General features: G+C 46.4%; 1 protein-coding gene across 4 annotated transcripts in view; it reads left to right on the top strand.

Moving 5' to 3' along the window:
- DYNLRB1 (dynein, light chain, roadblock-type 1) overlaps positions 1-14,969 on the top strand; it is a 22,930-nt gene extending 7,961 nt beyond the window's left edge. The window contains exons 2-4 of one of the 4 annotated variants that reach the window (XM_005879786.2): positions 2,791-2,866; positions 8,732-8,899; positions 14,592-14,969. In XM_005879786.2, the coding sequence (XP_005879848.1) occupies positions 2,791-2,866; positions 8,732-8,899; positions 14,592-14,635 (288 nt within the window). In that variant the 3' untranslated portion in view covers positions 14,636-14,969. Of the gene's footprint in view, positions 1-2,790; positions 2,867-4,819; positions 4,841-7,361; positions 7,384-8,731; positions 8,900-14,591 lie in introns of those variants that run through there. The other 3 variants (XM_014550702.1, XM_014550703.1, XM_014550704.1) reach the window with 3 other exon arrangements.
- The last annotated feature ends 2,028 nt before the right edge of the window (positions 14,970-16,997 follow it).

Genomic DNA, 16,997 nt, shown 5'->3' with positions numbered 1-16,997 from the left:
ACACCATTTATTGAAGAGACTGTCTTGACTCCATTGTATGCTCTTGCCTCCTTTGTCAGATATTAATTGAGCGTAATGGCTTGGGTCAATTTCTCGGGTCTCTGTTCTGTTCCATTGATCTATATGCCTATTCTTAAAAATTAAAGAAAGGTTGACTTTCTATTATTTGTTTTTTGCCTATCAGATTAGCAAAGAAACTTGGCAATACTGATCATCTCTATTCCTTGAACATGCCAAGTTTGTTCCCACTTCTCTGCCTTTGCTTTCATACTGTTGCCTGGAATGCTTTTCTTTCTCATCATTTAGTTCTTGGCTTAACGATTACATCCTCAGGTGTTCCTGACCACACCAGCCAGAGTGGCATCCCCAGGCTCCCCTGCCCTATCCCCTGCAAGAATCTTGGTCACTTGTTATTTAAAGTTCTATCAGAATATGAGCTCCCTGCGGGCAAGGTCCTCATCAGTTGTGGTCAGTGGTATATTCACCTCTTCTCTTGACCTATGTGTCCTTGGGCAAAACTCTTCTTTCTAAATTTCAGTTTCTTCATTGTAAAGTGGAGATCATACTCACTATGGAAGGGTCAGAGGTCATATGTGTCTGTAAATATTCATCCCAGTATCTGACCTGTATCAGGTACTGAATAGGTCATCGTATACTTTTATGTCCTTCCTTTCTTGGTAAGTGTATGTTTCCTATGAATGGATGTTTTTTAATTTAGTTGGTCTTTTCCCTAATTATTGGGTATTTCCAGCTTTCTGGGTTTTTTAAGTATTTTTTTGTTTTGTGAATCCTCACATGAGGACATTTTTTCCATTGCTTTTCAGAGAGAGTGGAAGGGAGTGGGGGAGAGGGAGAGAGATAGAAACATTGAGGTGAGAGAGCCACATCGACTGGTGGCCTTCTGCACATGCCCCGACCCGGGGCTCAGAGCAAACCGGCAACCCAGGTACATGCCCTTGACAGTGAGCCACACCAGCCATGGCTCTTTCTGCTTTTTGCTAACGTTGATGTCACTGCAGCAAACATCTTGCTGTGTTCTTCTTCTGGATTATTCCTCAGAATTAATTTCCAGGAAGGTTACCAGGTCAGACTGAGTACTGTGTGGTATTGACTACTATCGTACTTTACCCCCCTTCTCCAGAATAGTGCATAGGAGGAGCTCAGTGACAGTCTGTTGAATGAACGATGATCTCATACATGCATGACCCACTGTACTGTACTCTCATGTAGCCCTGTCCTTTTACACAGGCTCCAGATTTTAGAGGCAGCAGACTATTTGCCATTATGTAGGAGGAATTTGTTTGCCCTTCTCTCCAGCATTTGAGAGTATTACATCATAGGGGAGTGGATGGCAGTGACTGGATTGTTGTTAGCCTTGTGCCTACTAGAAAGACAATAATTCATTGTGTTGTTTCCATCCACTGTTTAGAAACTCCCCTCCCAGGCCAACTCATTAGCTTCTGGGGGTGGGGAACCACTCTTTTGGAGAATGGAACCTCTATTTCCAACATGGTCCAACTCTCAGCTTTTGGGGAGCTTCTGGCTGGATTCTGGACCTATCTGGAAGGGACCTCCAGAAAACACACACTTCAAGGCCAGTTTCCCATCCACAGGAAGAGTTAGACCTACTTCAGCTGAGCAGTTGTTTATTGAGTCCCTATTCTGCAAACCATTCTAGGGACTCTTAAGTAATAAAATACCTAATGCATCTCCAGAGAGGTACAATTTAAGAGTTTGCGAGAGCAGGGTACGATTAAAAAGAAGGGACCTCCAGAAAACACACACTTCAAGGCCAGTTTCCCATCCACAGGAAGAGTTAGACCTACTTCAGCTGAGCAGTTGTTTATTGAGTCCCTATTCTGCAAACCATTCTAGGGACTCTTAAGTAATAAAATACCTAATGCATCTCCAGAGAGGTACAATTTAAGAGTTTGCAGAGTCAGAAGTAGCAGACTCCACTGAGTTGGGGATCAGTAGAGGCTTCTTGGAGGAAGTAATGGTTTAGGTGGTCTAGAAGAATTTGTTAGATTTCAGCAGAGAAGAGGCCTTGTTAGGACACAGGGAGGTATGTAATGTAGATGGAGAGTGGAGGAAACGGTAAAAGATGCAAATAATAATAGAGAATGCCTTGCATGGCAGGGTGAGGAACCACATGTCTGATTGTCCCCTCTGTTTACAAATCCATGTGCCAGAATATCCCCCCTGACTAGTTTCTGGAGAATCAGGATTAAAGAACCCCTACCCCAGGCACATTTCCTGTGGCTATGAGCCATGCATCACACTGTCTCAGATGCTAGGTTATTAAGTCACTGAGTCTATCCTCATGGGGTCATTTTGTTTCCTTTGGAATGTTTTCAGTTGTGCTGTTTGGGCTACAAATAGCAGTGTATCTCCTTCCTGTTAGACACCACTGTTTGCGTTTTTTCAGAGCATCAGCGTCCTGTCTCCTAGGTATACCAGATACATGAGTCATGGCTGTGTCTATACTCTTAGGAATGGTATTTATATTCTGCTCCCAAATAGCTGAGACAGGAGGGATAATAGTGCCTGGTAGGCAAAGGGCCAAGAGGAGCCCTGCCCCATCCTGGGGGTGTGAGTAGATGATTTAGGTGCTGGTAGTGGCTTGGGCACCGCTCTAAACAGACCTGGGAGCTTTGAGGAAGTGCCACGTGCCCAGGTGTTACTTGTTTGTTGTTGGAAGACGAATGTGTGATTCATCTGTCAAGGGTATGAGTGAATTAATCCAGCCTTCCTGGCCCTTCCTAACCTTGGTCTTGTTCTATCTGGCAGGCAGAGGTGGAGGAGACACTGAAGCGACTTCAGAGCCAGAAGGGAGTGCAGGGAATCATCGTGGTGAACACAGAAGGTACACCCCCGCTCCGACCATGACCAGCACGCAGGCAGCCCCCAAAAACAGCCCAAACACAACATAACACTTGCTATTTACTAAGCCCCTTCATGTACATGAATTTTCACCTTTTTTAAAAATATATTTTTTTATTGATTTCAGAGAGAAAGGGAGAAGGAGAGAGAGACAGAAACATCAATGATGAGAGAGAATCATTGATCAGCTGCCTCCTGCACGCCCCCCACTGGGGATCAAGCCCACAACCTGGGCATGTGTCCTTGACCAGAATTGAACCTGGAAACCTTCAGTCTGCAGGCCAACGCTCTATCCACTGAGCCAAACCAACTAGGGCATCACCTTTTTTTTAAAACATCTCAAGTGTCCTAGCACTATTATTGAAATTCTAAATTTTAAAAAAGGAAAAATTCACTCAGTCCTTCTGCCCTGACAGGTCATACTTTTCAATATACCATGTTTTTTCAGCCCTTGTTCAGGTGCATTTTCTCTTGGTCATAATTATAGTTAGTAACGCTTTTGCATATGTCATGAGGTTTGTTTGTTTTGCTTCATGTTTTACATAAACAAATTTTTTTAACTGCCAGTACAATTTTTTTTAATATATATTTTACTGATTTAGAGAGAGAGGAAGAAAGAGATGGAAAGAAACATCGATGAGAGAGAAACATCGATGGGCTGCTTCCTGCATGCCTCCAACTGGGGATCAAACTGGCCACCTCAACCACTGAGCCACACTAGCTGGGCAGTGCAATGTTTATTAATCATCCCCATTTATGTGGTTTCTGTTTTTTCGCTAGATAATATTCTGGTCAACTTCTGTGTGCCTATAGCTTTTCCCTTCTGTTCTGGAACATTATTTCCACAGCTAGAAGAGTACAGATAACTAATTTTCTCAAACTGCTATAGACATGGCAAAGAGGGAGACTAATTAATTTCTTACACACCTACCTATTCTGTGGTGCTTTACAAACATTCTGTTTTATTTCTTCCTTAAAACAGCCCTTTTGCCTCCATATTGCAATGGAGAAAACTGAGTCTAGAAATTCAGTTGATTTGCCTGCCGTTACAGAGCCAAGATTTCATTGCAAGTCTGTCTGAATGCGGTTGTACTCTTCCTCTCACTTTCTGTGAAGGACCAGAGAGTGGCTGTAGGTCTACAGCTCAGGGCCACCCTGCTGGCCTCCCCCAGTTCTGTAGTTCAGTGTATTCATTCATCTCTGATTTATTTGAGGTTCCTTGAGGGCCCCTGTGTGTATGCATTGTCATTCTGGGCCTTGTTTTGGAAAGGCAGAATTCTCAACAGTGCCTGCTTCTGTAGAGCAGAATGAAGGTCACGGCAGGTGTTTTCCAAGTCATTAGACCATGGCCAGCCCAGAGTTAGACAGAGGATGCTTCCCAGCTTTGTCAGGTTCTAATTAGACCATGTGGTCATTGCATTCAAAGGAGGCAGCAGGTTGGGAGCACGCAGGACTCTGGAGGCCGAAGCAGGTCCCAGGTTAGGTCTGCTACTGATCAGCTGGCGGCTGGGGCTTCCCCTTCTCTTCAGACCTCTACTGCCCCACGTGCAGTGGTTGGTCCAAGACCTGAAAGGCTGTTTGTATATCACTCAGAGAGATACTGTCTTCTGTGACTGGACTTTTTTAAAAAATCCCCCCAGGGACATGCTTTCGTTGATTTTAGAGAGAGAGAGAAAGGGAGAGGGAGAAAGAGAGAGAGAGACATCGACTTGAGAGTGAAACATCAAACAGTGTCTCCTGCATGCGCTCAACCAGGGATTTAATCTGCAACCAGGGTATATGCCCTGATTGGGAATCAAACCCACATCCTTTCAGTGTACAGGACAGCACTCCAGCCAACTGAGCCACACTGGCCAAGGACTGGGCCTGGACATTTTGACCCCAAATGGGAGGGAACAGCCTCAGAAGATGACTCCTCAGCTGGGACCCCCGAGGCCTTCACTAGTATTTGCAAACCATAAGCCTTCATTCTTGCCTTAAAACTGCCCAAAAGCTGAGCTTTTTCATCGGGAAAGTGTAGTGCCAGCTGCTTACCTTTTGATACTTTTGAGCACTTTTTTGTATACTAATGTGGCAATATTGCACAGTGGTGAAGAATATGGAATGGGGATCCTGACTCTACCTACTTATCATCTGTGAAATCTTGGACAAGTCATTTAACCTCTCTCTTTCAGTTTCTCATCAGTAAAATATAACCATATTACCTTCCTCTAAGTCAACGACCCTGTGAGTCGCGACCCCTTTGGCAGTCGAACGACCCTTTCACAGGGGTCGCCTAAGACCATCCTGCATATCAGATATTTACATTACGATTCATTACAGTAGCAACATTACAGTTATGAAGTAGCAACAAAAATAATTTTATGGTTGGGGGTAAAAACATGAGGAACTGTTTTAAAGGGCCAGAAGGTTGAGAACCACTGCTCTAAGAGAAGCTTTTAGAGTAGTGTCTGATATATAGTGCCATGTAAATGTTTGTGTTTATTTTTATTGTGTGTGTTTATTTTTATGTTCCATTCATAGAACTCACTCTTCAATCTCTCATTTACATTTCACACAGTGACCCCTGCAAGGCAGGGTGGTTTGCCCGTTTTTCAGATGAGAAAACTGAAGCAGCTTTAGCCGGTTTAGCTCAGTGATTAGAGCGTCGGCCCACGGACCAATTGGGAGGCAACCAATCGATGTCTTTCTCACATCGATATTTCTCTCCCCCCCACCCCCTTTTCACTCTCTCTTAAAAAAAAAAAAATGGAAAAATATCCTCGTGTGAGGATTAAAGAAAAAAAAAAAAAGACCTGAGAGAGGCGAGGTGACCTGCCCAAGGTCACCCAGCTGTGGTTGGGGTGGCCAGAACTCACGGCTCATGGGGCCTTTAAGTCCTTTGGAAGCTTCCAATTAAGGATGATTTAGCTCAGCTGCCTTTTCCTACGGGCTGCCTTCCCTGACCACCAGCCCAGAAAGATTGCTCTTGCCCCTGAACTCATGACACACCCTTGTTTCAATCACTTACCACCATCTACCACTGCATTTTGATATTTCTGTCTTGAGCAAATGTAAAGGAAGTTTCATTATAAAAGTGTGAGTTTAAGCAGACTTAGCAAGAACATTCTGTTCCATTTCTACCTCTCCAGATCCCCTGCTGTCCTCTGCTGCTACCTACACAGGGCAAAATAAAAGACTCAATGTGTAAGCTCCAGGAGGTCAGGGATTTATCTCTTGTGTTCACTTACTGTATCTCCAGCACCTGAGTTTGTGCTTAATAACTGTGTTAAATTTTGTTGGTGTTGGTATTGATTGATGGAGCTGGGTTTGGTGGAAGGACCTGGCTATGCAACCTGACAGATCTGAGCCTCAGCTTAGAATTGTGCCTCCCTCGTACCAGCCAGCTCTGCAGGCTGCAAGTCTCTATTTGTGAAGGCAGGGCTTGGGGTAGGCGGCCTCATCATTGACATATCTTTGAAGTGGCCCCAGCTCTGGCGTCCTATGAATCTGGCATTCTATGATCTGATTCCCTTACTTGAAATTCTCCCCAGTTCTGCGCCACCACCACCTTCTTGTTTTCTTAGGTTTTTAAAATGAGCCAACAAGTGGTTAGATCCTTGTGTCCTTTACACATCCTCTCACTTGGTAGGAATGTAATCAAATGCATTTCTAAATTACTGAAAGTAGCCCTGTGACTTCTCATTTATCAGCAACAATAAATGCTTAATGCAATGTCTCTAAGGACACTGGCAAAAAAATCAGACCTGGTCCTGACTAGGGATGAACATAAAGGTGTGATGTCAAACTCAACTAACTGCTCCGAAGGAAAATTGTGTGGTGCTGGGATGGTAGAATGGGGCATTGACCATGTCTGGGGTGGGTGGAGCCACCAGGAGGTGGAGACCTGAGGGACCAGTAGGAGTTGTGAGAAAATAGGCGAAGAAAGGAAAGTTCCAGGCAGAAGAACCTGAGAGAAGGTGCCTTTGTATATAAAAGAGAAGGTCAAGATGTTTGATCACCTAAACTTTTCCAGGCCTTGAGACTGGCCGCTCAAGTTACCTGGGGGTGGGATTTATTGTGGGTGATATTGATAACAAACCACCAACATTTATTACATACCCGAGAGACGCTGTGCACAGATTCGTGCACTGGTGGGGGGTGTGGCCTGCGGGGATCGGCCGCTGTGGGAGTGCCGCTCATCCCGGTCAGCCAAGTGGCACTACCACTATGGGAGCGCACTGACCACCAGGGGACAGCTCCTGCATTGAGTGTCTGCCCCCTGGTGGTCAGTGCGCATCATAGTGACTGGTCGACCGGTTGTTCTGGTCATTTCGCCATGTGGTTGCTGGGCTTTTATTATATAGGATACTCTTGCTAAACATTCTTAAACCATATTTAATCCCCACAGCAGCACTTTGAAGCACAGGCATTTTACAGATGAGGAAATAGAAGAATAAAATAAATCACTTGTCTAAGGCCACATCGCCATGAAGGGGCAAAGCAGGGGTATAAGTTCAGGTCAGCAGATTTCAGAGTTTCTACTCAGTCATCACTGCAGTTGCTCATACTATGATTCTTAGAAAAGTCCAATATCAAGCAAGGCCCTGGTGGGCACCTTGTTGCCAGCTAGGGCCCAACAGCACCCCTGATAACCTAGTTGTCTTGTCTCTTAAAGGCAAGTGATCACTACAACTTGTTCTTATGACTTCAATTGGCTCAAACAGCCTCACTGACTCAGCTGCTTCTCTTGTCACTATGTCATCTTCTGCCTACCCTTGTGTTCCTGTGCCCTAAGAAGACGAGGTTGGGCCAGTTCTTGCCACTCATGGGTAGGCCTGAGGGTAACTGCCTTTGGCTGATCTTTAGACTGCTCAATTGCGGACCAGATTAGCAGGGCCTGGGTCCCAAATCCAGCCACTTACGTGTGAGGAGCCACTTGTGCCATATTCATCCAAGTATCTGTCAGCTATGTGCACCTGGAGCCTCATTGATGGAGCCTTCTGCTGGCATGACAGTGATTCATAGGCACCTGATGATCCAGTCGTGGCCCGAGGTCACAAGCTGAGCCCCATACCTCACCTCCATGACAATAGGCACTGTCCTATGAGGGAGATCCATGGAATAGTTCATCACAAGGAAACAGTCTTTAAAATAGAAGAGACTTAAAGGACAATGGTGTTCATTGAACAGCAATTAAGTAAAAAACCGAATCTTAGTATCAAACAGTAGAGGCGTGATGAATTCAGTGGAATGGCCATTTTGTGGGCTCTTTGAAAGCAGTAACAATGCTGTTTACAAGGGTGTAAGCAGACAGAGAAATGGGCTTTAATTTTCATGTGTACAGACAGTGTGGACACTAAGCCTCCCTTGGTGGGCATAGGAACAACACACTACTGATGGTTATGTCTTGGCCCAAACTGGCCTTTTTTCTTCTTCCTACTCATCTGTGTTTCAAGATATGTAAGTGCTGTCCTCCTTATTCAGGTTCTGAGTGTTCTGAATGATAGTCTCCTCTGTTGCCAGAAACTAGTCAGGACAGGGTAGCCCTAAGGAGCCCAGCAGTGGAGCCAGCAGGCCTGAATCGAATCCTGGCCCCCCGCTTATCTGCTGTGTGACCATGAGCAGGTCACCTTACTGCTCAGAGGTTTTTTTTTGCCTCATTGGCAAGTGAAGATGCTGACACCACCCTCAGAGTAGTTCTGGGGACTAGCAGTGAAGTGCTCAGACTGTGCCTGCCAAGCTTTCAGTAAATAGTGGCATTGATTGTTAACTGCCAGCCCAGGACTCTAGAACTAGGGATGTGGGGTTGGGAGCTGCGCAGAAAGGCCTCAACATCCTGCTCAGTCTCTGTCTGCTCTTTACACAGGCATTCCTATTAAGAGTACCATGGACAATCCTACCACCATACAGTATGCCAACCTCATGCACAACTTCATCTTGAAGGCCCGGAGCACCGTGCGTGAAATTGACCCCCAGAATGACCTCACTTTCCTTCGAATTCGCTCTAAGAAAAATGAAATTATGGTTGCACCAGGTAAGAGGTCTTCCATGTCCCCTCTTAGGATCAGACTATCCCTACTGCTTATCAGGAAGGCTTAGCACATTGGTGTCTCCTCAGGTTCCACAGAAAAGCCTGAGGAGTTGAAAGTACAGAGTTGATTGCCTCTCTGTCTGTCCATTCTCTGGCTGGTATCCCCGACAGATACTCATTTACAATGACTGTGGGTCAGACCTTCTCCTGGGTTCTGGGCCTTGGAGGGGAATCCTGGTCTCATGGGGGAGATAGACATGTAAGCATGACACAGTGTAACCCTCGCCCTTGATGTGGGGATATTCGAGCGCTTAGGAACAGAGAGGGTGTGACTAGGCCTGCTTGGGGCAGTCAGCCGAGGCTTCCCAGAAGAGGGGACATTCAGCTGAATCTTGAGGGTATAGAAAAGTGTAAGCAAAGTTGATGGGCAAGAAACATAGGCTTGAAGGAAAAAGATTTGGTGATTCCTAACCAAAACAGAAGGCAAAAATACTGTATAATCGTTTTATCTTTGAAAAAATGTTCAGTTGCCCACTTCTAAAGTATAGTCCTGTCTGTCTGGGCCTCATACAGCCAGCTTTTCCTCCAACATTGGAACCGATTGCTGTTTTTATTTCACATGAAGTGCTTGGCTTGCATTTGGGGGTTGTGTGGTACAAACATCTGTCTGTAGGTCATGGGATCATTCTCAGGGTGATGAGATGCTCATCCTGGGAGGACCCACAAGGACTGGGACTGAGGAGGGAAGAGCAGAGCCACCTGTCCTGCCTCACCTCACTCAGCATTCAGACTGGAGTGGTGGACAGGTTCTCCAGGACTTCTTGTTGTGAATCCTCACCTGAAGATACTCTTTCCATTGATTTTTAGAGAGAGTAGAAGGGAAGGGGAGGGACAGAGAGATACATCAATATGAGAGATACATATTGATTAGTTGCCTCCCACATGCCCTTGACCTGCACCAGGGATTGAGCCTGCAACTGAGGTACGTGCCCTTGACCGAAATAGAACCCCCAATCCTTCAGTCGGTGGGCCGACACTCTAACCACTGAGCCAAACTGGTTAGGGCCAGGACTATTTTGGCATGGCTACTTCTCGCGCTCCCTCTGTTTTCTGAGCCACATAGCTGTGTGCATGAGTTAATTGTGCACCTGATAAGGCAGGTGGGCTGCAGGGCAGTTTGTCTAGGGCCGTGAGTGTGGTTCTTCCACAAAATACCGACTTCTGTGCATGGGCCACGAAGTTTCAATCACACTGTACGTGTGCGCCCGCACGTGGTATTTTGTGGTATTTTGTGGAAGAGCCACACTCAAGGGGCCAAAGAGCCGCATGTGGCTCGCGAGCCGCAGTTTGCCGACCATGGGTCTAGGGCATCAGAATATATGTCAGAAGGAGTAGGAGGTGAAACGTTTGATCCAATTTAGAAAAGGCCTCAAACCCAAAACTTGACTGCAGACTTGACCCTGTGAGCAGGAGGCAATATGATTGTGACTGGGACCTAGATGAAGAAGGCAGTGTGGAGGCTAGGGACACTGAATGCCCCTGGGCTTGGCAGACAGATGGCAAAGAGACTGGCTATAGAATTCTGGGGTGATTTGATGGGGGGAGAGGGGGTCACACACTCCCAGCAGCAGAGCCATATTGGTTCTGATCCCAGGCCTGTTCCAGCCCAGTCTGGCAGCTTGGAAGGATGTGAAGGAGGGAACCATAGAGCCAGTCACAGGAACCCACAGTCTCCCTGGGACACTTCCTGGAGGGGTGGGGACAGAGTAGGTCAATCCAGAAAAGAACATAGGATAACATGCTGTACACTGTTTATCAATTTAATCACTGTCTGATGATGTCTCTGATTCTGTCAGAGAAAACAGATTGTAGCAGGCAGAGTTCATTTTCCCAACTTTAGCTCTTCATGATTGTGACCTTAAACAAGTCATAGAACATCCTGAACCTCTATTTTCACATCTGTAAAGTATGACATGGGGGCTGTACTGCTCTGGTCCTCTGAGACACCCCATCTGGTTGAGTATGTTGGCAGGGGGTAGAGCAGAAAGGCTCAGAAGCAGATGGAATCCCTCCCAAGATTCTTGCTGTGCGACTATAGAAACTCTACTTCCCTAAAAGTTAGGCCGGGAATGGTCCCTTTACTGATCCTGCACATCAGAGCAGTATACATGGGACTCTCAGTGTGAGGCAAGGACAGATTATGCAATCTCTACATCAGACAGGCCCCATGGACCCTGTCTCTTGACATAAAGCTTCCAAGAACGTCTCCTCTGGAACAGCAGAGTTATCTGAAAGCTCCTGGCCATTTGTCCCATCTCAGCAGCAAAGGCATCTCCAACTTGCCCTTGAGGGACCCCCAGACTTTCAAAGCACATGGGTGCAGTTGGTGCTTGAGTCCAGTTAGAGGTTCTCCTTTGGGTGCACAGGCCCAGAAGCCCCTCAGCCTTGTCAGTGGAGGCGAGGAAGAAGTGGCCAGACCCTTGCCCTGGTGACATTAAGATCCTGCAGGGAGGGGAGACCAAGATGGCGGCATAGGTAAACACCGCAGACTGCTGCCGCAAACAACCACTTCAAAAATACAACTAAAAGACGGAACGGACATCACCCAAGCAGTATACATGGGACTCTCAGTGTGAGGCAAGGACAGATTATGCAATCTCTACATCAGACAGGCCCCATGGACCGTGTCTCTTGACATAAAGCTTCCAAGAACGTCTCCTCTGGAACAGCAGAGTTATCTGAAAGCTCCTGGCCATTTGTCCCATCTCAGCAGCAAAGGCATCTCCAACTTGCCCTTGAGGGACCCCCAGACTTTCAAAGCACATGGGTGCAGTTGGTGCTTGAGTCCAGTTAGAGGTTCTCCTTTGGGTGCACAGGCCCAGAAGCCCCTCAGCCTTGTCAGTGGAGGCGAGGAGGAAGTGGCCAGACCCTTGCCCTGGTGACATTAAGAGCCTGCAGGGAGGGTATGCATGCTCTCTCACTTGCTCCCTCGCTGTCTGTCCAGCACTCACATCCTCATGGGCCCCCCCACACACACCTTGTTATCCTGGCGGGATGTGTGACTTTTCCAGGTGCCTTAGACACAGTGAGTGTTCCTTCCGAACACCCTGACCACTTCTCCAGCCACCCTGCTGCCTTAAGAGCCTCTCCCTGGGCCCTCACATGCCGTCCTGCTGCTGCCGACACTGCCATCCTACCTTCCCACTTGGCTAACCAGCCTCCTTATCTGCATTTTTAATTCTGTCTCCTCCACTAGACAGTTTCAAGAGTACAGAAACTTGTGAACACATTGGACAAATATTTATTGAATAAATAAATGAAAGACTTCCAAAACCTCCCTCCATTGCTACACCCCACTGTGGGGGTTGGAGGTGGGGTCAGCAGTAGAGATGAGGATCAGGGATGTCCGTGGGACATGTTATTTAGGATGAAAACCAGTGATTTGACATCTTGACACAACCACTTTGATATGGCAAGAAAAATACACTGCCAGCAGAGCCTCTGAGGCATTGGAGCTGGATCACCTTAGGATTGCCATAGAGCACAGGCCCCATGGGGGCAGCGCCCAGCATAGAATAGCCTGGCTGCTGTGTGTTTTTGGGGTGGGTCCTTCCTGGACTGTAATTAGCACCCCATATTGTGGGAGCAACCTAGCGCAGCCCTGCCCAGGAAGGAGGTTCATGTCCCTTTCCTCCCACCTAAGCTTCCTCATTGATCAAACTGAGGAGACCAAAAATAGCAGCAGGTGGTGTCAGACAGTGTGGATCTCCACATTTGTACCAAATTTCACCCCATCCTGGCCCAGAATAGCCCATATGAAGAGATGTTTTCAGACAGACTTGGTTTTCACTTGTTAACCTCCCTGATGTGAAGCTGAGTTGACAGTATAATCAAGCTTTAAAACTCTGCTTCCCCCAAAGCACTTGGAGTGATGTTATTGAATTAGAGCTTGATTTTTTTTTTTGGAAGAAAAGACACTAGTATTGCTAATTATGTCCGCTTTTATCGGTGGCTTTAATTATTTTTATTAGTAAGTGATTATTTACTTAAACAGATTGCTTAGTCATGAAACTATTAGTCATATAAGATCTGCTTCTTCCCAGTCCCATCAGCCAGCCGTCATGGGAGACAGCTAGCGTTAGGCTTAAATCAGCAGACAAAAAGCACGTGTGTCCGAGGTCCTGCCATTTCACTTCTGTTCAGCAGGGTGGTCAGACCCAACCGCCACACCTCACATTTTTGCCTTGGCTTGAGCAAGATATTTAACTCTCTGAGCCTCAGTATAAAGTGAGAAAACACTAGTACCTGCCTCATAGAGTGATTGAGGATTCATTGAGATGCCATTATAAGAAGTGGTTGGCCCAGGACTGGCCACATGGAAGCCTTGGTAAATGTTCACGATCTGATAATGAAGGGCAAAGTTGAAACACTGCTTCTCCAATTTCTTCTTCTATAAAAAGGAGCGTCAGACTCAGCCCTGAGGTCTTGCACTTGCAATGATTTCATGATGGATAGTCCTCATTACTGGATGGGATCCCCAGAGCTGGAATCCAGGTAGCTTTGGCCCCCTTTGATCGGTGCCTTTGAAATTTTCTCATCCAGCCTGTGACAGAACTGACATTAACCCAAGAGCAGTGGGGTTGAAGTTGGTATCTATCTTTGACACTGATTTGCTGGGTGACCTTAAACTAGTGGTTCTCCCAGAACCTGCAGCTTCAGTATCACCTGGGAACTCATTAAAAATAAATACAGGTTCTTGCTTGGCCAGCATTGCTCAGTGGTTAGAGCATTAGCCCGGGCACCAAAGGGTCATGGGTTCGATTTCCCGTCATAGGCATATACCTGGGTTGCAGGTTTGATCCTTGGCCCCAGTTGGGTTGCATGCAGGAGGCAACCAAGCCATGTGTCTCTCTCACATGATTGTTTCTCTCTTTCCTTCTTCCCCCTCCCCATCCCTTTCACTCTTTCAGAAAATCAATGGAAAAAATATACTCGGGTGAGGATTAACTAAAAAAAAAGGAGATTCTGCCCTAACCGGTTTGGCTCAGTGGATAGAACATCGGCCTGCGGACTGAGGGGTCCCAGGTTCGATTCTGGTCAAGGGCATGTACCTTGGTTGCGGGCACATCCCCAGTAGGGGGTGTGCAGGAGGCAGCTGAATTGATGTTTCTCTCTCATCAATGTTTCTAACTATCTATCCCTCTCCCTTTCTCTCTGTAAAAAATCAATAAAATATAATTTTTTTAAAAAAAGGAGACTCTTGGGCTCTACCCCAGACCTACTGAATCCAAAGAGCTTGGGGTAGGGCCTGGCAGTGTTTGTCTTAAGCCCAGCCAGCCCTGAGGTCATTCAGATGCCCTCCATTTTGAGAACCACTGGCAATTTATTTAAACTCTCGGAACCTGAGTTTCGTTACCCAGAAAACAGGATATCCTACCTCCCTGTTGGTACTGGGAAGATTAGAAAAGAGTGTGCGCCGCAGAGGTCGCTCCTGGGTCTCACTGCTGAGGCCCTCACAGGAAACCTGCCAATTTACCTTCTATTTCCCAGCAGTTGGAAGTGGCCTGGGCAATGATGCTTTGTATTCACCCACTCCCTTTTATGGTTTGTGGTTTAATTACGTATTTCCTTTCTAGTGTGTTTTTCTCACATTTCACATTTAGTAATTTGTGTTTTCTTTTTTCTCTTTTTGCAGATAAAGACTACTTCCTGATTGTGATTCAGAATCCAACTGAATAAGCCACTCTCTTGGCTCCACGCACCATTCCTTAATTTAATGCCCCCTAAGAATAATAGTGTTAATCATGTCAACCAACTGGCAGGTGGAAATCACCTTAGAGCCCATGCAGACCAATCCAGTGACCAGTGTGGGCTGCAGCTCCACCCCACCCACCAAAGGCATCCCTCTGCTGGCCAGTTCCCCCGAGTTCCCAGGAGGGCCTCTTTCCTCAAGTCCGGGTTTCGGAACAAGAGCTTATGAGAAGCCCACACCCTGCTTCCTCCTGACGTTCAGTTCACTTTGTTGCCCTTGGAAAAGGCTGCTTTTCTTTAACTAAAAATAACTGAAACTTGCCCTGTTGTGTGTCTTTAAACACTAGGTTGAAAGGCCTCCCTCTTCCTGTGTCATCACATGGTCTGAAGGCTGAGCCCTGTGGCCAGCTCCAGCCCCCCCCCAGCAGATTGTGTTCGTAGCGTGAGAGGCTTGCTACTTACTGCACCTGTGGCCATGCTTGCTGAGCTGCACCTGGTTTATAATCGGTACCCTGGTTTCTGAGTCTCTTGTCCCTAGCCGTCCCTTGTATCATTTATCACTCCCACCAATGTTTTGGGGGTTGGTTTGTTTAATCCTTACCCGAGGGCATGCTTAGAGAAAGGAAGGGGGAGAGAAAGAGAAATAAATGTCATGTGAGAGAGAAGCATCGATTGGTTGCCTTACAGATGCTCCCTGACGGGATCAAACCCACAAACCAGCTTTGTGCCCTGACTGGGAATTGAACCAGCAACCTTTCAGTACATGGGACAACACTCAACCAAATGAGCCGCTCTGGCCAGGCTCCCACCATTGTTTTGAAAGATTTTTTTCTGTTGCACTGCCCTGGGGAAAGGAAAGAAGTAATATGTGTTGAGTGCCCAGAATGTACCTGGTGTGTTATATACCATGGCTCATATCCTCACAATACCCTACAAACAGGGTATCAAAGCCATCTTAAAAATGAGGAAATTGGGGTCTAGAGAATGCCTTGCCCGAGGTCTCACAGATAGGAGCACAGGTATTTGACTCCAGAAGTTCTGCTCTTTCTGAACTGCCTTCCCAAGAAATCCTGGGTGGTCCCATTCACCTGAGTGAGCTCATCCTGGGTAAATACCCACTTTCCCTTAGACTCATGCGTGGGGGTCCCAGAAGGTGCTACTCTGACTCTGTAGGCCACCCATCACTCAGCAGCACTCTGGTATTTTAACCACATGTATTTAATTTTTATTAGGTTTTTCTTTTTGTCTTTTGTTTCTTGTTACAGAGGGGAAAGATTTAAAACTGTTTAGTGCAAACCTTGAAATCCCCCCTTCATTTTTCTCCCTTTCCCCATAAGTAACCTCATCTATGGTGTGAGTTCTTCCATCTAGCAAAATACTTTTCTAAATTTTCAGTGAAGTTTTCAAAAACAGTATCAGGGAAGTAAAACATGTACCCTTGGAACATGGGGATGTAATTTATAAGGGCTCTGCAAATTTCTTCAAATCTCCTATTTTAATGAATGATCATAAGAGTTTTCCATTCCATAAAACATCCATGTTTGTCTTAATATAGAAATAAACCTTTTAAATAATTTCCCCCAAATCTTCAAATAGAACATTCCCTAGGAAACCACTGCATGTGTGTCCTGTCCCTACGGACTCAGGAAGCAACCCTGAAGAGAGGGGGATTGCAGGACTGGAGCAAATTGGCCCTGGATCCGTAATTATCAGGTTCAGTTTAAAAGTGAGGTACGGCAACCAATATCTTTATTTTCAGAGGCTGTGGGTGGTTGGGATCCAAGTCAGATTCACGAGTCCTTCTGGCTTGAGTTCCTCCTAGAAGAAGAATGAGGAAGAAGATCTGATGGGGGGTAGGAAGGTCAGCTCTCTAGAGGAGGGAAAGGCTTCTGTCCCTTGGGAAGGAGGTGGTCTGGCTCCTGAGCAAGGATTTGGGGACCTGGCTCTCTTATTCCCTTATCCCTCCCTCTTGTTTGCCTTAAAATTCCCCATCCTAAAACGCCCTTGAGGTCCTGGGAAAAGTTTAGGCTCAGTCTGACTTTGGGGGAAAACAGGTGGCTCATGACCATAACGATGCTCCACCTCCCAGTCCCTGGGAGTGGAATTTCACACATAGGAGGCCCCCTTGGATGCTTTCCAGTTTGTCATGCAGCATGTAGAACTGGATTCATCTTAGCATGTAAAAATACATGTTTTAAAAAGCTTAGATAATGATAGAACACATGCAGCAACCCTAATGTTTCTGTACTTAAGATTAGGATGTGGCCCTAGCCCAGTGGTCGGCAAACTGCAGCTCGCGAGCCACATGCGGCTCTTTGGCCCCTTGAGTGTTGCTCTTCCACAAAATACC

Source organism: Myotis brandtii, unplaced genomic scaffold (genome assembly GCF_000412655.1).
Source record: "Myotis brandtii unplaced genomic scaffold, ASM41265v1 scaffold61, whole genome shotgun sequence".
In the NCBI taxonomy this organism is placed as follows: Eukaryota; Metazoa; Chordata; class Mammalia; order Chiroptera; family Vespertilionidae; genus Myotis; species Myotis brandtii.
Note: the sequence above shows the minus strand (reverse complement) of the source record. Positions and strands in the feature narration are given on the sequence as shown.